Source organism: Cavia porcellus, unplaced genomic scaffold (genome assembly GCF_034190915.1).
Source record: "Cavia porcellus strain 051 isolate PalLab524CR breed Dunkin Hartley unplaced genomic scaffold, mCavPor4.1 scaffold_32, whole genome shotgun sequence".
Lineage (NCBI taxonomy): Eukaryota > Metazoa > Chordata > Mammalia > Rodentia > Caviidae > Cavia > Cavia porcellus.
Window position 1 is genome coordinate 40,332,060 of NW_026947515.1, and position 21,088 is coordinate 40,353,147.

Genomic DNA, 21,088 nt, shown 5'->3' on the forward strand with positions numbered 1-21,088 from the left:
CCCCCTCGCTGCCGCTTTCTCAAAAGATACACGCCAAAAACTGTGATTGAGACTCCCTCTTGGGGTGGCCTGCTAACTTTGAAAGTTAGGCGCATGTCTCCTTTCTGCAGATCTCTGGATAAGCACAAGAATGGACCCCCTCAGTCAGCTGCAACACAGAGATTTCAGTCCAGGGACAAAGGAATTTTAAAGCTGAGTCTTAGAAGCCCAGACAGCTTGTTTTACTCCTTTAAAAGAAGACAGAATCCCAGATGCCACGCAGAGCCGGGTCCTTCTTGTGTCTTTGTGCCCGCTGGAGTAAAGTGTTCAAGGGGACCAGAGCTAGCTTCTTCACACTTTGTAGCCCAATCCTCTCACATAAGCCCCTTGACCCCTGGTCTCAGTTTAGGAACCTGTAGCAATGGGTTTGATCTTTTTTCTTGGTTGTCAGCATCACCACTAGGGAGAGGCAAAGACTTATAGAAACCCCAATCCCTTTCTGGAAGCCCACAACCCTGGTGCGGTCAGGGAGTGACCCTCAGCGAAAGCTGAATCAGAATCCGTGGAGAGAGGTCTGACCCTTCTGCAGGCCCAGAGGGGACCCATCTTTGCCCCCTTCACCGTCTTGTTAACCGTGTCCTGGGCTTCAGTGACCAGCGACGAGGAGCTTCAAGTGCCTGGGGCTGGCACTGGGTGGAGGAAGAGAAAAGGAGTCCTATGGCACCCCTCCCCCGCCTGGGGCGCCCGGGCGTGTAAACGTGGGCGGCGGTGAGCGGCCGCCCTCCCCTCCCCTCCCCTCCCTCCGCTCGCGGCGCTCCCGTGTGTGTGTGCGGCTGTGCGAGCGCGCGTGTCTCCCTCGCCGCCGCTCGCACACGCTCAGGCACTAGTGCAGGCTGCGAGCCGGCGGCGCCGGGCTCCGCTCGCTCACCCGGCCGCTCCGCTCCGCTCCGCTGCGCTGCGCTGCGCTCCCTCCACGCCGCCGCCTCTGCAGCCGCAGCCGGGCATGGTGAGTGAGTGAGCGCGCCGCCGGACTCCGGGCTCCGCCGGCTCCGTCCCGGGGAGCCAGCCCAGCCCGGGCGGGAGAGCGCCGGGAACCGGGGGGCTGGGCTGGGCTGGGCGGCCGGCGGCGCTCGGGGCCGTCCCGGAGCTCCCCCCGGGCCGGGACCGGCTCCCGCTCGAGGGCTGCGCCCTCCCGCCCTCCCGGTGACCGCTTCCCGTCTTGTCCCGCAGGACTCGCCCGGACGGGAGCACGCTGCCGCCGCCGCCGCCGCCGCCGCCCGGAGCCGCGCGCGGGGGATGGGGCTGCCCGGGAGGCGCGCGGAGCCCGCAGGGGGAGCGCCGAGCCGGCGCGCGGCGTGAGAGCCCGAGCAGCCCGCGCGGGCCGGTCCGTGCGCACCGCGCGCCGTCGCCGCCCTCCCTCCCTCCCTCCCTCGCTCCCTCCCGCGCCTCGATGGCGCCATCGCCCCGGCGCCGCTGACCGCCCAGCCCGCCCAGCCGCGCTCCGACCCGCCGGCGGGCCCGGCTGCCGCCGAGCTTCCCGCGCAGCCCGCCCGCCCGCCGGCCCGCCATGGCGCTGCGGCGCCTCCTGCTGCTGCTGCTGCTCTCGCTGGAGTCGCTGGACCCGCCGCCCCGCGCTCTCGCCGCCCGCGGCCGCGCCGCCAACCGGACCCTGAGCGCGGGCGCCGGCGCCGCTGCCGCTGCCGCTGCCGTCGGGGGCCGGCGTCCCGGGGGCGCCCTGGCCCGGGGCGGCCGCGAGCTGAACGGCACCGCCCGGCTCCCGGAGGCGGGCAGCCGGCGGGGACAGCCCGCCGCGCCGGTGGCGGTGGCGGCCGCGGCCAGCTCGACCGTCACCTACGAGACGTGCTGGGGCTACTACGACGTGAGCGGCCAGTACGACAAGGCGTTCGAGTGCAACAACAGCGAGAGCGGCTACCTGTACTGCTGCGGAACCTGCTACTACCGCTTCTGCTGCAAGAAGCGCCACGAGAAGCTGGACCAGCGCCAGTGCACCAACTACCAGAGCCCCGTGTGGGTCCAGACGCCCAGCACCAGGGTGGTGTCGCCGGGGCCCGAGAACAAGTACGACCCCGAGAAGGACAAGACCAACTTCACCGTCTACATCACCTGCGGGGTGATCGCCTTCGTCATCGTGGCCGGCGTCTTCGCCAAGGTCTCCTATGACAAGGCCCACCGTCCTCCACGGGAGATGAACATCCACAGGTGAGAGGCAGCCCCCGGGCCTGGCCTGGCCTCGCGGTGGCCTCCCTGACTCCCTCTCCTGCTACACCCCCCTAGTCCTCTGGCACTCGCTGGTGCTCCCATTCACTGTCACTGTCCTTTCTTTTGCATACAGCAAATCCCCTAAGTCTTTTACATTGCCTTAGAACCAGCAGGGCCGGCTTTGGCAGTGGTGGTATTTTGTAAAGGCAGTATAAGAGTCCGTGGAGTCTGCAAAGTTCCAGCACAAGGATTTTACTAATTCTAGCATGGTCTTCATGACATGTGGGCACTTTGATCTAGGCTTATAGGGCACTTAGTTGTCGGGGTAAGAACAAAATGTCATCTTCGATGGGGGCTTGAACAGTATTGGAATCTTACAGCAAAGAGCATCCGGTCTTTTGGGGTATCCTGGGATGGTCTGAGGCCTGAGAAATGGGGTGTTAGGGAAAGGCTGCCTCTGCTGGGAAGAAGAAAGACCGGTTTCTCCATTTCCTGTTGACCAAGCGCAGATGGTGTGTCTTGGAGTGGGTTGCTTTTCTTCCCCACTGAGACAGGAGGACTTGTTCTTTTAAGACCAGTAGGCAGAACTTCTGACTTAACAGTTCTTGCAGTGTTCTGCTTGGTGGGTATCTTTCATGGCACACCTGGAAAGGGCAGTGGCCCCTGCCTCCTACCAAAGCTTAGGTCAAGAGCTTACAAAGTCGAGGTCAATCCGCGGTTCTGTGGTCCTTCCCTGACCCCCTCCTTCCCATCGCTCTGGCTCCCGAATGGTCCATTGGGATGCCCAAGCAAGGGGTAACAAGAGCATTAGGTTTCTTTCCCAAACATGGAACCCAAGGGATGCAAAGTTAGCTCTGTTGCCAGTGTCTTCATGGAGTTTGGTGGCTGGCTGTGGTTCCACATGGTCCCTTAGGGACCCCAAATCCAGCCACTGGAAATGCTTCCTTTTCTGGTTCATGATGTAAGTACTGCCCTAGTATCCAGGACCCTCCGCTGCCACAATATTTCTGCTTCCTAGCTGGCCACCTGACCCTGTTATGAAGCATCCATTTCTAGCTCATTTCTATTCCTTGTTCTTCTCATGGCCTGAAAACCACCTTCCTTCACCGGTGTGGACATTAATCACTCCTACCTTGCTAAAGAGAAAGGAAGCCAGATAGAAATTTCTAGCCATGTTGAAAGAGCTGGTTTTTCCCCCCATCTTGATACTGTGGATGTTGAGAAAAGATATTACTCCCTGCAGGTTTTATTGAGTCAACTACATAAAGTGTGGGTACTCTAAAGTGCTGGAATTAGGGTGACTCCGAAGGGAGCACCCATTTATAACTTCCATTACTCTAGATTGTCACCAACTTCTCTTGTTCCCCTGGCTTATCTCTCAGGTAATAGAGCTAAACTCCACATCTTTTTTGCCTGGACTGGTCTGCGCACTGATGGGACAATTTTGAGTAATGGTCTGCAAACAGTCCTGGCTCTCACATGCAAAGGACAGATGGACAAGGGGGCAGAATAAGGGCAAAATATTCCCTTCTTCAGGTCTCGCTGGAAAAAGCTTTTGTCTTGGGTCAGCTTAGGGAGCAGATAAGGAATTGCACATGGGTAGGTATTTTCCCAAAGCAGAGGTACTGGTCCATCTCTTCCCTCTTACCAAGCCTTTTTCTCTTGTTGGTTGATGTTCACGAGTGTTTCTCTGTCTCCATCTCTTCTCTGAGTATTGTTCTGTGCATCTTAGATAAAACTGCCTGCTACCCTCACTCTGCTGCTTCATACTGAATTTATTCATAATCTCTCACGATGCTCTAGGGGTCTCATTTGCTTACAGCAAATGTCTTTGGATTCTGATATTGGCATGAGACCCTTGATAAGTCACTGTTGCTCTGGATATTTCTTCTCTCTTTGATGCCTAGATGTCTCTGTCACCCGTAAGGGTAATTATGGTGATGTCCTGGGGTCTTTTACTGTCTGGGGCTGGAGAAGAGAGGAAAGCTTGGGAAAAGAGGTGAATTTCAAACCTTCTGACCATTATACAAATATGGAATGTTTCTCCCTCAAGTTGACCTGCAGATTTTATTCAGTTTGCAGCTCCTCTTCCAGGACCTGCAGTCTTTCCTGATCAGCGTTTTGGGAACCATCATCTGTGGCTGGTTGGAGGGGTGATGCCCCTCTGTATACATGGTGATGGTGGAGGAGAGGCAGGAGAGGAGGGCCTGAGAGATGAGAGAGCCACCTAGGACTCTCCAGACGACCTTGGGCAGGTCTGGGAAACTTTATTTTCAGTCTGGGTACCTTCAGCACAGGGGCGTCCAATCCCATTCTCCTCTTTTTCAGCATGGCAGGGTGCATGTTCAAGTCACTGAGACTCCTGGGCGGGAGCGTGGGCGGCTCTGTCTGTTCCCATCTCAGAGGTGGCTGCTTGGCCTTCCTGGTTGGTGTTTATGCCCCTTATGGGGGAATTTAAGCAGAGAAGAGAAGGGAGCGGTGGAGGAGACAGACATTCACATCCTAGTGAGTTCTTCTCAGGGAAACGGGAGCAGAAAGAAAGGGCACTGTCAGAGTCCAAAGGAGAAGAAGGAGAATGTACTTTTACTTACACATTCTTTGAAACAGTTAGCAAACACTTTTCCTTGCTGAATTGAAAAATAGAGCTGTTCTGATGCATGCTCCTCCCTGAAGATGTTACTTGAACAACCTGACCTGAGCCTAGGGAGTTTCAGTGAGAACAGCCTCATCGAAAGGGTATTTGTGGGAGTTTAAAAGGGCTGAAGGAAAGGCTGGGCCATCTGCTTTGCCTCTGTGTTCGCAGCCCTCTGCTCTCTGCTGTGAACAGGCATCACTTAGGGCAGGGCTTCCTGACATCCCCTGCAGGAATAATTTCATTTCTTCTAGAAGCGACTAGACCTTGCTGTCGTTCTCTGAATGAGAAGTCAGTGTCTGGAGGGGAAACTCCCAACTCTCCAGATTCTTGCAATGAACACCGAGTCAGACCCCATCAGGAGGACCCCGTAAAGGAGAAAGCGATGACACAGGGATCAAATGAAGAGCCATTTTCTGCACGGGGACAGCCAGCCTCTCCTGATAAGCTTTTCCCTCCAAGACCTCTACCTTTACCCTCTTTTACAAACTGCTCAGGCTGAAGCGCCAGCTAGCTGACTGCAGGTATCCGCTGGTTAGTGTTTATTCAGTGGCTCTGCAGTGCTTCTCTGGGCTTGTCTGCTTAGCTTGTCTGCTTCCCTGGGCTGTGCTGTTCTCCAGGAAGGAGGTGGGATGTGGGCTATGCCCAGGAAAGGGCTAGGAGGCCGCCTCCTTTTCACATTCTATTCCCTGCAAGCTGTTTCATATCCGAACCTGTTCCCTCCTCCTTGCCCTGAGTTGATTCATTAATGTCTTGGAAATGAGAACCATTCTGAGGGAGGAATTCTGGGGCTGCTGCTGCTTCTTCTCCTTCTTCTTCTTTTTTTAAATGGCTAATTAACAGATGGGTCAGGAAGCTATTAGGATGCTACAAACGCAGTTGGTGAAGTCAGGGGCCTCCCACTGCCTGCACAGGCCTGGGAGGGATGGAGGAAGGTGGGCAGGGGGAGCGACACTTAGCAGCATGGTGGGAAGCCTGGGAGGATGTCATCAGGAAAAGGAGGTGTTAGGAAGCAGCTCACCGACACAGCCCTTCCTCTTTGAGTTCCCTGCTTATTTCTAGAGGAAATCAAGGGAATACTTTGTGCCGCCTTTTCTTCTTCCAAAAATTAATTACAATCCCAGAGAGCTCTGTGTTTCCTTCTAGGCCACATCACTGCTGGAACAGGACTACTTTGCTGCCTGATTTAGTGAGGAACTTTTTCTAGATCCCTGAGCAATGAACTGTCAAATCCTCTCCAACACTCCGTTTTGGGATGTACTATGAGTTCCCCATGAGTTGATCTAAACAGAGTCAGCTTGTTTTTTACTGCAACTATAATCGTTGGACGGAAAGGGTAAAAAATTGCTTTGGATCGAAGGGCTTAGCCTTGCGTATTTCCCTTTTTCTATGAGTTTAGAAAAGAAAATACTTTGGAGAAAGCTGGGAAATTGTGGGAAGATTTGAGATAGCATAGGGAGAATTGGCTAAGGGCAGGACTGCCTCGGCCGCCTCTCTGTTCCCTCATTCATCTTTATGCATAGGGACATGAATTCAGTGTAGGAGCTATGCTCACCTTGGGTGGGCAAGATATATTTCCAGCTATTAAATTATGCTTGTAAATCATGTTGTTGCTTTTGATAACCAAAGCTAGCAGGATTCATTCTTGTTTAGCAGTGCAGCTATGCCAATATTTTTCAGATACCCCTAGACTTGACACTCCTCCCTGGTGGTGATATTCACTGTCCTCGTGTTCCTTCCCTACTCTGCCCCAAGCTCACAAAGCCTGCACATCTGTCTCTGAATGCCCGCCTATAACACGACCCAAGAACATTCATTTTGAAGACTCTGCTGCTAAGATATCAGAACCTTACCCACAGTTCTAGGCTGCCGGGACACAAGTAGAGAAAGAAGTCTGATCCATTGTTTGCAGCCAGTTTTGATGAGACACTGAATTGACCGTGCCGTTGATTCAAATCAATTGTTCAAGAAGCAGTGGTGAAGACAGCTGGAAAAGTGAGCTGGCTGAAAGAGTTTAATTCAGTAGCCCAGACAGACATGCCTGCAGACCCAGAATAAAAGCAAACTGTACCCAAAGCAGCTTGATGCTTTCTAGTTCTGCTGCCTGATTTCTCCAAGGCCTGTTAGAATTGTGCTTAGTTCTTTTTTTTTTTTTTTTTGGTCTTTTTCTTTTCCATCAGTTCCAGGGATTGAACTCACGACCAACCACACACTTGCAAGGCAGGCACTTATGCCGCTGAGCTAAATTCCCAGGCCCTGTATTTAGTTCTTAACTTTCTGATGCGTTTCTGTAGCTAGAAACATCCACACCCCAGCATCCTGGTCCTGGATGTGGGAAGCTACCAAGCCTCCTGTTATCCCTCTCCCCCCATTCAAAGTCGTGCAAAATCTGTGTTTGAGATCAGACATTGACTTTGTCCTACAGTTTTTGTCAGGCTCCTTAACCATTTACATATCCTGGTGATACACAAAACTACAGCTTGAATTTATGAAGATGCAAGATTTTTCAGGTTGGTGGTGGAGAGGGAATCAGAATGGGATATCTCATGAGAGGCTATCCTAAATTCATTTTGGACATACCTTATGTTGTGCTTTTTCTCCTTTTTTCTCTAACTCCAGCCCATTCTTTTTCCCTGAGTCACGTTTATGACCTCACATCTATAGTGTTTTTTTTTTTTAGCAGATATTGTAAATGGGGAAGAGGGCTGGGTGGGAGGTTTACCAGCAAATGCTCAGAGGGTCTCAGTCTCTTGGCCTTGATCCTTGAGCAGGCTTATTTTAGAAGGACAGATTGTTAACTGTCTGTATTTTACTTTTTTCCTTTTCTAGAAGTAAAACTAAAGTCTTTGAAAAGGCATAATGGGGCACGGTGTTATTTTGTCATCCAAGATCATTGCAGGCAATGTGTTTAATCTAATTCCATCTTGTTATAAGTGAGGCAATTGATATCCAGACAGGTTAGGTCACAGTGCTGAGGTCATCCAGCTGGTGTGAGAGGGAGCTTAGACCAGAATCAAGACTCCCAAGTCCAAGGCCCTTGCAAAACCTGTTTTACTTTACTTTATGCACATTTCTTAGTCATCACCAAATAACTTTCCGGTACTGGCACTGTGACAATTTTCTCCTTTCTTTCCCTTCTCGACGTTTCTTGAGCCCTGCCGCACTGTCTCCAGCCACTGAAATCTTTCCCGTTATCCTTCCCTGGTCCCTTTGCACTTTCTCCACATTTTTCTTTTAAGGAGCAATAACCTGATCTAAGCATAATCCTGTAATAAGATTCTGAGTAATGCAGACCATTGAAGAAGGGAAGGACAGCAGGAGCCAAAGACAGGTGGACCAGGAGAAGAAATCACCGCAGAGCACCGTGGATAGGAAGTTGTGATTAAAACTCCACGCTGTGGATGCCTCCAGTCTCTCCTAGAGATGGATGGAAACACAGACCTGCCAGATCAGTGAGGTTCGCTGGTGATTGCCACTTTACTGTGATCTTGTGTGTGCAGTCCAGAGTTACCATCCAGGATAACTCCCAGTGTGTATAAGAACTCTGTGAGTCGTGGGAGCACATTTCCTAGTGACAATTGTTTTTCTTAGCTCTGGGCTGAGAAACCACAGGCTAATGAAATGAATCTCTGTGGCTTGCAGCTTAGGGAATTTGCCTGTGGTATCTTTGGAAAGAACCATGGCATATAAGTCCTAATATTCCATCTTTCCACGCAGTTACTTTGGAAGGCCACATGCTAATTCTTCTCCGGAAGGTGGTTCTACAATATTTCTCCTGGAAGTACCTAGCATGTAATTTTGACTTTCTGTAATTGTAGAATATTTTTATCCTCCTAGGGTAGATTTGATTCTTGTAAGCAGTAATAAGTCAGAGGCTGAGGCTGATGAATGAAAAGGTGATCAGAAATCAAGAATGCCTTCCGTGATGTGAGCTGCTTTTGGGGGAGCTGGTTCGGCTGTCTCTGAAGGCAGGAGCATAGAGGAGGCATTTTAGAGAGGCCCCAGCATTCACCAAGGGGCTGCTTCTCACATGGAAGGATAATTACTGACCTTGGAAAAGCCAGTTTCATGTTAGTTATATCAAGCAGTGGGGTAGTTGAGAGAGAGAACAAAAGACAGGAGTTGAATATGCATCAAACATTTGAAGTCACTGCCCAGAAAGGGTGGAAAAAAAAGAGACTGTCCCACATTTCTGCATAAAATAGTAAAGGTTGCTCAATTTAGCTTCCTGCTTTGATGCTGATGGTAAAGGGACCCAGTTTTTTTGGGATACATGCAGAGGAGAGGTATGGGATGGCAGTCCCTGTTCACTGCAACCCCCTCCCCCCCTATATATATATATGTCAGGGCTGTTGTCTCTGTGGTTCTGCATGGAGATGGGGTCGCCACTTGGGCCAGACAGCCACAGATGAAGTGGAGGCGTGTGAACACCCAGAGATGAGGCCACCATGAGCACTGTGGCTGGGTTCCTAATGTGCGTTTATGGTGTCTGCCTCCTCCCCCAGCTCCAAATGCACATTCATGAGATGGGACTGATCCCAGAGATGGTGAAGAGTGGGGGAAGCTGGGGGTGCGGCGCTGAGGACTCCCTTGTCATTCTGCTCTGTCAGGGAGGTGGGAGCTCCGTTTCTCTATCGGGGACCACGCATTATAACTTGAATCTAGAGGATGTCCAAAGCTTATCTTAGTTTTGCCCTTTGGGTCAGATGGGAACTTGGAAGCCACTCTTCTGGCCCTGGCTGGAAGCCCTAGGGCTAGTGATTATATTGGCACCCTCAGGGCAAGGGAAGATCTGCTGAACAGAGAAAGGCACTTGGGGAAACTGGTTTCCTCATCACCCCGTCTCATCCTCCTCCTTGCAAAAATGGTTTGTTCATCTTCCCAGCCCATTGTAGTCGCCATTATGGTTCCCAGAAATACCCACTGCCTTCACCGTTGACCTTGATTCAGATGTAATAAATAAATATCAAGGTTCCAGGTGCCTTGTGTTCCCTGAGAACAACTAGTCATCCAAGATCTCCGCCTGTACCTTTCTTTTGTCTCTTGGTCTTTCTTCCGGTGTGCACCATAACACTTGGCAGGGGCTGGGGACTTTCTACAGGGGTCCCCATGGAAAGGGGCGCCATGGAAAGGGTCTCCAATATCTTCCCATCACCTGTGCAGTTCCAGAAAGTTGGGGAGCACCTGAGGTACTGTTAGATGAGGTCACAGGGAAGTAGGGTTGTTTAGAAGAGTGCTTGTTCTTAAACACCATCTGTATCAGGCAACGTGCCCCCCCTTGGCCTGTGCAGCCCCATTGCATCCTTTCATAGTTGAGGAAACTGACTCCGAGCAGCTTGTAAGTTGTCCAAGGTCATAGAGCTACTACATTGCCCGCCTTCACCAACCTTTACAGTTCAGCAGGAAAACTGGCTCTCACCTTCCTCGATATAAAGGGATCAGTGAAATTCAGATTGCTTAAGAAAACGAAGTCCCACCTGCTTGTGCCTTGGGGACAGGTTGTCAGTGTAAAGAACTAAGCAGATAAATGATCTCTCTCCCAGGGTACTGTAGACAAGACTAGTGGCATCCACTTCAATTGCATGCAGGGCACGGAGGTGCCCATGGCAGTGAGAGGGTTCTCGCTTTAGGATGGATTATATTTCCAAGGATGGTGAAGGGCATATAAAGAAACATAAAAAATACAGTAAAACCTTGATATTAACTGAGAGGGGAAAGAACCAAAAATTGTGTACAGTATTGTAAGAATCCCTGGGCAATTCTGCATGAATTCCTGAAAGCAATGAGATGGTAGGGGAAAGGAGAAATCAGGAAATAGAGGCTGGACCTTGGGCCATGCCTTGTTTTAATTACTGAGGTGTACAACTCACAAACAGCCCCATTTATCAGCCCCCCACACCCTGTTTATAGCATCTAGCGCTGTGCATGCAAGACGCAGAACTCGGGCCAATTCACTCCTTGTCCATTCTAATTTTATTCTGTGCTTCTAGCTGTGCTTCCCAGTTGCTTGCTTTTTCTGTATCTCTCTGTTTCTTCTTTGCTCATCTCCCCTGTCCTGAAGGGCACACAGAAGGGAAAGAATCCTGAGCCCCTCTAAGAGCCCTGGGTTTCTCTCCAGCAGGCCTGAAGCTTTAGTTAACACAGGGTGGTGGCCTCAGCTGTGCCCTTGCTGTGCTGCTGTGTCTAGGCTTATGCCATGGCACTAAGCAGGCACTCACCTCTATGCCGGGGGTGAGGGCCTAGAATTCCTGAGCTTGCTGCCAGCCCGTTTGTCTCTTGCTGGCCTCATACCTACCTCCAGCCAAAGGGGCAGAACGGTCCTTAATCCTCCGTGCCCTCAGCCTGTATCCCTATCTCCAGACCCATGGGAGCCAGAGCAGAGCTCTGTGTGGCCAGAGCCTTGTCTGTGTGCCCCAGGGATTGGGAGGAGAGTCCTTGCTGCTCTCCGCAGGCCTTGAAAACACTCACATTATTCCTTGCTTTTTTGGCATTTGGTCTCGTGTACTGTTCCCATTAGCTTCGGCATTAAAGTCTCATTACTCAGGACACCTGTCCTCTGGACATATTCGTTGTTCCCTTAGCCAAATGTGCTCTTCTGGGAAGTGTGTTTCCCACCCAGTAAGTTCTTCCTTCTGGCTGCTGCCATGGGGAGGAATTTGAACCCTGAGAATGGCTGTTAATTTTAAGTAACATCTGAGAAATTATTCTAGAGCCCAGTGGCCTCTTTTTGGGGGGCCTTGGAATAAAGGCTTTGCTAATGGTTACTCATGTTGGGGGCAAAATGCAGCAGCAGAGGTTGGAATTGTTGAGAGGGTTTTTATCTCCCATCCAAGGATCAGGCCTGGAGCCAGTCTGCAGGGAATTCTGACCTGTCCTTGATGTTTGGGCAGCATTGTTGGCGGCCAGGGGTGGCACGTACTTTTCCACCTCCCTGAAATGCTGGGCGTGACGGTGGCTTAGACACTGATGCGGGTTCCAGAGCTTGGGGAACAATATGCATTCTAGCCACTGTGCTGGATGTGTAGTTGGCTTTCTCTGACTTTCTGCATCCTAAGAAGCATGCCTGAGTTTTTGCATGAACAATATATCTTGTAGCCTTGGAAGACTGCGTTAGGAAACAGCTTTTCTGGGCTCAGCTAAGCCACAACCAGCTTCTCATCCACCTCTTTCCCTGGCTGCTCCTTAAGCATTAACAAAGAAGAAGATGGGGTCTTTGAACAAAGGACCTATCTGTCGCATCTCTCCTTTAAATCACATCATTAAAATATTTCTTCTTTTTACTCCATTGTTTCATCCGCTGCTGCTCCGTCTCCATCCGTCCTGTTGATTTCTGGTCTCTTCTGTCGAGTAGTCCTAGCTTTCCTCCTTGGAATTGTATGGCTGTAATTTCATTAAAGCATATTGATTCCCATGCCAGTAATTCAAAATTTATCCAACTTGGACCTGGGAAAAGTTGATTTTCTTTTCTATATTTGATAAAAAGCCGCAACGAACAGATTAACAGCTCAGATATGACCGAAAAGACGGAGCAGGATACATATAGTGTGGGGTAGGGCAGGTTGCTTGCAGGCGGGTTCGCAAAGTCTATTTGAAATCTTGCAATGGCCTGGGAAGCAGTAAAAATGGGTTTCGTTTATTAAGTATTATATAATTTTCATGTCTGTCTCGTTGATTGGTGTTTGCCTACCCCCGTTTCTACAGAAGTGATGCTTGGCTGTAAGGCTGCTTTAGATTTCCTTTCTAATTCCCTCTGGGGGTTCCGTCTAATTTTCTCTCTTGTTTTATTTCTCTATGTGTTAGAATCCAACAACCTTCTCTTCTGGCACTGAAATTAATGTTGCACATTGTTTTGTGTCCTCCAGAAGGTCCTTCATCTTACCCCGAGGAGTCTCAGCTGAGCCTGAGAAAGTAGGCTCAGCTTAAGGCAGACTTTGGATGACCGGCTGCAGTTTGTAGTGATTAGAGGACCCCTAGTTTGCCTGTTTCCTCTGTGACTCTTGATCAAGGGTCTGAGGAGCCTGTGTGTCACTGTCCCCAACACCGCTGTTTGAATGGAGAAACCAGTATCGGACCTGCTGTAGGATGTGAAAGGGGGCACTTAGCCAGTGCCCTGGGCCCTGTCAGGAGGGACTTTGACTTCCTTTCCTTTACCTGCGTGTGTGTGTTTTCAAATGACACCTCCGGGAACATCTAGCAAACCCTCCTTGTCTCACGTTTAGGGTTTTTTTTTTTTTTTTTCCATCCATATCTTTCTCCCTTAAAGCACTTCTTGGAAGGAAAGAAAACTGCCCTCTGTATCTTCACGGCCTTGGGGCCTCTCAGCCCCTTTGGAATGTGGGCACACGGTGGCATGGGGCTGAAATGTTGCAGAGCTGGGTTCTTCCTTGACCTGTTCTGACTCTACTCCTGGAACTTCAGGGTCTGCATTTACGGGTGCAGTGGCTCTGGAGGTGGGGTGAGAGAACATGCATTTCTTTTGTATACTGTGTTCAGACAAGAATGTTTTCTGCAAATGTAGTCTTGAAGATGGGTGTTTTAACATGCTCAAATCGTAGACCCTTTTGCTGGGATGGCATTTATGAGCCCTTTTGGTGCTTCTCCCTCTGAATGCTCCTCTCCTGGTACGCACAGCAGTGTCCACCATGCATGCAGGCTCAGGAGTCTCACCCTGGAGGTGATCTCATCTGTCACTGTGACGCAAGTCTTGTTGATGTTTACAGGGAATCAAAATTGACTCCTTTGGCATAGGGGTGTCTGCTCAAGGGAGTTACCCAAGGGAATGCGTCCTTTTGTCCTCAAAGCAGTAGAGCATCTTGAGGATAGCACAGAAAGCTCCTCCACCATCCTTTCTCCTGAATCAGATTATCTAGCTAGGGATCTGTGCTCACAGCACAGGATTTCAAGCCTTTCTGCCGATGCGGAGATGTCTACCTAGAAAAGAGGCTACCAAGAACAACGTGTGATGCCCAGTAACTCAAATTCAGCTTAAAGGTCTCAATATTTTTTCTGGGAAACTTTTCAATCTCTGGCCCAAGGCGGATGAGAGGAACCCGTCTCTTCTTCCACTAGGGAAAGAGACCAGAAGTGTTAACTCGTTTTTTTCACATCTGTATTCTAGTGCCCAGAACACTGCTTCCTGCAGTAGCTGACTGAATGACTGACAGAGTGAATGTATTAAAGTGGATGGACTTGGGGTGGTCTTTTTAGTGCGCCCCATCCTTGCCTAGATTGCGTGAAAGTGAATGTTCTTGAGCGTGGAAATGGCAATAAGGTTTATGATTACTTTGAAGAAGAAAAGGGGGGAGTGTGGGTGAAGGCAAGAAGGAGGAGAAAAAAAGAAGAAAAATAAAAAGGGAGAGAAAGGAAACAGATTCCTGAATCCTTTACAGAAAGTGTTGCTCTGGCTAGCTTCAAGCGCTCGCCCTCCTGTGTCCCTTTAGAATTCCTATTTTTGTTTGGTTCGGCTTGGAATCTGTTTGCTTTTCAGTGGTCTTCATCTTGACACTTGCTTGCAGGCAATGACAGCATAATCTGTGGTGCCCTGGTGGAGAAGAACACGCTGTGTGTACTTGGATTCCAGGTTCAAGTTCAGGGTTCAGCAAAAAGTGATGTGTGGCCATATGGATGCCCATCCTTAACCAAGTAGAAAATGTGGACTGTGGGTGGTCTCTTCCAGGACGACCAGTCATGGCTGTGCCAGTGACTCAAGAATTTTGCCAGTGTGACATTATCAGGTCCATCTTGCAGAGTTTTCCTTTTCCACTTGTGGCTTGGTCGTGGTAGGCTCAGCCTGTGTAGACATTGGGAAATTGTGTTTGGGTTTATTTATTGATTAAATATTTACACAGTACTTCCTAGATGCCAGGCTCTGTTCTACAAGCTTTACAAATATTAAGTCATTTAATCTTCATGATAACCCTAAGAGAGAGATATTATTTTTTGCCTTATTATTTTGGCCTTAGTTTTTCAATAAGGAAAGAGTGCCACAGAGCTCTTAAGTAGTTAGCTAATGTCACCAGTGCACTAAGTGACCAGAGTTCCAGCTTGGGCGCTTGGCTTGTGAGTTAAGTGTTCAGTCATCAGGCTGTGCTGTCTGTGATTTACTCCTCTGTAGATTTAGGGCTGTGCTGGTAACAAAGAGCAGAACATAGAAACAGAAGCAACAGTACAAGAGCAGTGACATCCCGTTTGTGCCTGGCACATGGGTGCCTTTATTAATTCACTACCACCTGGTTGACCGTGTGTCTCTGCTAACAGATCTTGGTAGCAGCTTCATTTTCTATGTTACACTTGACGCATTCATCTCTTTGGTTCATCCTTAGACAACCAATCCAGGTATTTCTGAGAAAAGTCTAGTTTTGTTGCTCATGCTTCCAGATTTCTCAGGCTCAGATAAATTTTCATTTTCATGAGGCCAGAAATGTCATACACGAAGATGATGCTAAGTGGGGGCTGCAGGAGATGCACGTGGACTCTCTCCCCGGCTTGTGGCTGGTCATGTAGTGATAGTTCCGGATAGGTGTCCATCAGGGTAAGGCAGTGCGCCCTGCTTGCCTGAAACACAAAACAAGTGTGCTGTGTCTCCTCTTGCAGATTCCTGGAATGTTTCTTGACCATGATGAATTCCAGTTGTGCTGAGAACAGCTCAGACCTGCGGAACAGCTCAGTGCAGATGCATAGACATTGTTAATGCAACAAATGAAAACTCCAATATCCATTCTGAGCCTCTCTGTGTGAGGAGAGCAGTCTTTTTTTTTTTTTTTTTTTTTTTTGTCTTTTTCATTTTTCTCGGTACCAGGGATCGAACTCACGACCGCCTGCTTGCAAGGCAGGTGCTTATGCCGCTGAGCTAAATCCCCAGCCCCGAGGAGAGCAGTCTTGTGCACACACAAAGCCGGCAGCTGTGTTTTTCAAGTGCACTGTGAGAGAACTGGGGATAGGGAGAACCAGATGAAGCCATTCTCCTTGGTCTGTGTTTATTAAAAATCTGTTCCCTGGAATTGTCCTGGGTGATTATCTTACAGGATGAAACAACTCTTGACTGTCCAGTAGGCGAGTGTGAAGATGAGGGTAAAGAGGATGCCAGCTGTCCCCAACCTCAATGTCAAGTTCAGGGTCAGTTACTCAGGGTTCAAATAACGGGAATCCTTTATTTAACAGTGATTAAATGTCTACACTCTACTTCTAAGAGAAATATAAAAGCAGGAGCTATCAGAGATTTATGTAAAAAAATTAAAGCCAGCTTCCATGACCCGTCTTATAGTTGTTGTATGTGCAGTTCCATTGCCTGGACTGTGTTTCACTTAGCTTTCTCTGCGATGAGAACCAAAGATTAGACTGGTGGCTCTCTCACGAAGAGCCTTGAATACTTAAAAAAAAGAGAGAGAGAATTAATTATATTCAGTGTACTCTATTTAATTAGGCAGGAATGCTTTTAGAAAATTCTTCAAAAACAAGAGTGTTCTCATTAGTTTTTAGTACTAAGAACATTAACCAGAGCAGTTTCTTCATGGCGTAGTTTATCTGTTTGGCTTTTTATCAGACCTCTCTGGCAACATCAGTTTCTCCCTGCTCCCCTTGCAAAGAGACAAGGCATGTGATTAGGATTATTATCCATTCTGTCCATTTTGCTTTTGGCAAAAAAGGACTTACTGAACAACAGCTGAACTTATCTTCTCCTTTCTGCAGCAATTGTATGGATCATGGATTCATACAATCCAGGATCAAGGCATAGGCCAACCTCTGGTTTCCGTATGCCTACCGTAGAGAGCAGTGGGTGGTATTCATGGAGTTCCCATGAGCAGTACAGTAATTGAGAGAAAAAAAGAGTAGGCTATAGATTCCTTACTTAATTTGGGGAGATCTAAGTTTTACTTTTGTACCGTTTGTTTTCAAACTTGGAAGCTCCATGCAGATAACAGTACTAAGTGCAGGGGCAGAGCTCGGAGAGCTGGGTTCTGAGAGCTGGGTTCTGAGAGCTGGGTTCTGGCTCCCTGCTCTGGCCTCCTGCAGCGCAGAGGTGTAGTGAAATACGCCAGTGTTCTGCTTAGGATTTCATCTGACAAAACGGTTGGCTGCTAAAACGTGTAGAAACTTTCAAAGCTGTTGATGTTAATGACTTACAAAGATGAATAAAACTCAGCGGTTGAGCGGCAGCTGAGTTCTTAAATCTGGGTAGATTTTTCCTCTGAAGCTTGAATCTCTAAAATCTCATCGTTCAGAGAACATTGCAGGGACTTGGGAGGTGAAAAACAAAATGTGATTAAATGAACTTAAGGATGGACGGACAGGTAGATGGTAGATGGATGAGTAGGTGAATGGATTGGTGGTTAGATGAGTGGATTAATACTGGATGAACAGAAAGATGGGTGGATGGGTGGGTGAATGGATACATGGATGGATATGCATGGATGGATGTATTTATGGATGAATATTCTAGTGGTAAACAAGTGTAAACTTGGCTCGTAGTTGAACCAATGTACTTCAAAATCTTTATTTACTGTGTCTTACTTCTCTGATCTCTGGCAAGCTATCTAATTTCTCAAAGTCTTTGTTTTTTCATTAGTAAAATGTGGCTACTACCTATACTATATAAGGTTGTTTTGAGAGTTATAGGATATAATGCATGTAAGATTTTAACCCAGTATTTACCACGTAGTAATCACTCAATAAATGATAATTCTTAAATTCTTCCATAGGAAACACATGAAGAAAAGTTAAACGATCTTGTTTATTTTTCTATTGCTAAAGAGAAGTCATTTGCCATTTCAAGAAAGTTTTCATGTCTTGAATGCAGGTAGCGGTGTGTCACAATGTTGACTGTGTTTAGTCCCTATAGACGTTGAGATGGCGAAGCTCTTAGGGAAATTCAGATAAACTTTGATTTCCTTGGAGTCACTGACAACATTTTTAAGCAAATAAATAATGGATCTTAACCTGAATGACTTATTTACTAATTTTTACTAATGACTTATTTACTAATTTACTAATTGTTTCTCTATGTTCAAGTATTAACTGGTATTTGCTAAATTAGCAGCCCGGCTGGAGAGACCAGAAAGATTCATTAAAGCTCAAGATTTGTAGGAAGATGAGATGTATGTAAGAAGCAGTAACATGAGGATGCTCCAGCTCAAATCAGAGCTCTAAATTTAAACTTCTGTCCCATCAGGTTCAAGTGCTGAAGCTGTTCTGAACCCCAGTTCCTTTTTAAGAATTAGGGTAAAAATTGCTGCAGAGGTCACCGAGATTAGAAGGAATTGTGTAGGGCGCAGCAGGTGATCACATTTAGAAATTAGTGAGTGCTGTTCAAATGTAAACGGTATTTTCATTACCCAGATGATTGTTACACAAGACTGAAGACTGAAGAAGACAGACTTGCCTAACCTGAATGATCAGGATAACTGTTTTCCCTTCTTGGATTTGCTGCCCAATTAACTGATCTTCCCCACTCATCACCTTATATCAGAAGGAGCAGTGTCCCTTGAGCAAGAGTTCAGATGACTCAGGCAGAAGAATTCTTGTGTATGATAGATCAGGTACCACAGCGGAAGCGGCCCACAGGGAAGGGGCTTGAGGTGGAGAGGGTCTTCCCTTCGGATTCTTGAATGAGAGCTCTGTAGTTGTCACCACTGAGGTGGGCCAGCTCCTGGGCACTGGGCTGGCTCACAGTGTCTCCCTCTGAATTTCTTTTCCTCTGAACATCTTTCTCTGGGCCTCTCTCCCGTCTGTGAATGTCTCTGTCTTCTGGACTGCTTTCTAATCGAATTTCTCTTTGACTCAGTTTCTTGTTTTTGTTTTCCACTTTCTGTTTGTTTGTCTCTGTCTGACCTCATCACCTTCCCTCTCTGGCTTCTGGTCTGCCGTGTCTCTTTCTTTTCTCTTTCTTCTAGGAGTTCATTCTCTCTCTTTCTTCCTCTCTTTGTCCCTCTGTGTCTTTTCCACTGTCTCTATCTCTGTCTTCTGTTTTATTCCTTTCCTTTCTTCTTTGTCTCTCTGTCTCTGTCTCTCTTCCTCTCCCTCTCTTCCTCTGCATCTCTCTCCTCTCTGTCTTGTCATTGTCTGTCTGTCAGCCATCCATCCTATCAGCCCCCCAAAGCTGGTGCCCTACCCACAGTTAAAAAAATCTGTTTGTCCCTCAATGACCAATTTTCTTTCCTGTGGTTGGAAAGTAGCTCAGACCTTAACCCATTTCCTCTAGCAGATCCAAATTAATTAGGTGAGACCAGGGTTGTGCATTTCAGAATTAGAATAATATTCATTGAGCACCCTGGAGAGCAAAGGATGGAAGGTGTCGAAGAACCAGAGCAGAGAGGGAGGTTTCTGAGCCGAGGCGATGGGAGGGGAACGGGGCACAGCAGCTCCTAAGGCCACAGAGTCTGGGATCCGGGTGCTCTTTCCCGTTGCCAGAGGTCACTGGGAAGGGCTGGCTCTTGGGGGCATGGCTCAGAGGCATTTCTCTGGTTATCATGCTCCTCAGTGGGACAACACATGGGGGGGATTTAGAAACAGTTTTCTGTATGGTCCCCTCCCCCTTGGGTCTGCTAGCTGGCACAGCACAGAATACTGGGCATCCAAAGTCCCTTCTGCCACGTTATGTCCTTTCATTCTGTGCTGTAAGTCAGAGACACTACTTCTTGTCCAGCAGCAAGCACTGAATTTGCTGGTCTTCAGGAAGGCAGTCTGGCCTTGAGGATGAAGCCCATGCCTTGAGGATGAAGTCCTTGGTTATGAAGTAATTGTCAGTCAAGGTTTGTCATCCTTACTGCCATTGATATTTTGGACCTGATATTCTTCGCCCCAGGAGCATCCTGTGCCTCGTAGGAAGTCGAACAGCATCCCCTGTCTGTACTCACCAGGTGCCAGGACCACCTCTATAGATGTGGCAACCAAAATTGTCTCCAGATACTGCCAAATATTCCAGGAGGGGGTACATAATCACCCTAGTTGGGAATCACTGATTAGACTTGCTCTTGACTAATCAAAGGGAATGGATTTAATCACATAATTCCATTCTTCTTCATGTGCACCAGGGAAGTAGCAGTCTGTGTTAGAACTTGGATGGCATGGAGCCCTTTTTTTTTTGTACCGGGGATCAAACTCATGAACCACATGCTTGCAAAGCTGATGCTTATGCCGCTGAGCTAAATCTCCAGCATGGCGCAGAGCCTCTTTCTTGAGTAATAACAATTGAGATGCTGCTAGCTGCAATAAGTTTTTCCTCATGCAGCATTCTCCTAGTCCTGGGGTAACCACGTGTCTGCTTTCTGTGTCTACAGATTTAATGAACTGGACATTTAATACAAATGTAGGCTTTCGTGACTGGCGTCTTTTCCTTAGTGTGGTATTTTCAAACCTTAGTGTGGTTTCTTCCATGGTATCTCGTGTGTTTTTACTTCCTTTTAAGAATAATTCTGCGGTGCAGATACATTCACATTTTGTTGATCCATTCAACTGATGAGCATTGAGCTTGTTTCCACTCTTTGGCTCTTACTAATACTTCGGCCATGAACCTACATAAAGTTTTATGTAGTTATATTTTCATTTTTCTTAAGAGTACTTGGCAGTAGAGTCACTGGGTTGTATATTCAGTAGGTTTAACATCTTGAGGAATTGTTAAATTGTTTTCTTAAGGAGCTGCACTATTTTAAATTCCCATTAGCAGAGTGTGAAGACTCCTGTTTCTCTAAATCGTGGTCAACACTTCTATTGTCTTTTATTTGTAGCTATCATGGGTGTATGAATGGGACTGGCATTCAGCGTGATTTTCATTTGTATTTCCCTAGTGCTTAACATACTGTAATTATTACTGTTCGTGTTTATTTTCTTTAGAGAGATGTCTCTTTAAATGCTTTGCCCATTCTAAAATTGAGATACTCGGTTTTTCGAAATTCTTGAGTTGTAAGATTTCTTTCTATATATTTGGGATACAAGTCTTTCATCAGGTTTGGGTCTTGCAAATGTTTTCTCCTTTCTGTGAATTGTCTTTCATTTTCTTGATGATACCCTCTGATGCACAAATGTTTTTATCTGTTTTTTTCTTTTGTTTCTTGTGTTTTTGATGTTATATCTAAGAAACCATCGCTAAATATGAGAAGTCACAATGATTTATTCCTGTAATTTCTTTTAAGAGTTTTATAGCTCCAGGACTAATATTTAGATATATGACCCATTTTGAATTAGTTTTTAGGTATATAATGTGGGATAAGAGCTTTACTTTACTGTTTTATGTGTGGAAAACTATTAGTTTGAGGACCATTT

The 21,088-nt window shown here is 47.7% G+C and overlaps 1 protein-coding gene across 4 annotated transcripts in view; it reads left to right on the forward strand.

Moving 5' to 3' along the window:
- The first annotated feature begins 792 nt into the window (after window positions 1–792).
- Window positions 793–21,088, forward strand: part of Shisa6 (shisa family member 6) — a 307,814-nt gene continuing 287,518 nt past the window's right edge. Inside the window, exons 1-2 of one of the 4 annotated variants that reach the window (XM_063242633.1) lie at window positions 793–985; window positions 1,210–2,199. In XM_063242633.1, coding sequence (XP_063098703.1) covers window positions 1,547–2,199 — 653 coding nt within the window. In that variant the 5' untranslated portion in view covers window positions 793–985; window positions 1,210–1,546. The remainder of the gene's footprint in view (window positions 986–1,209; window positions 2,200–21,088) is intronic. The other 3 variants (XM_063242631.1, XM_063242630.1, XM_003466322.4) reach the window with 3 other exon arrangements.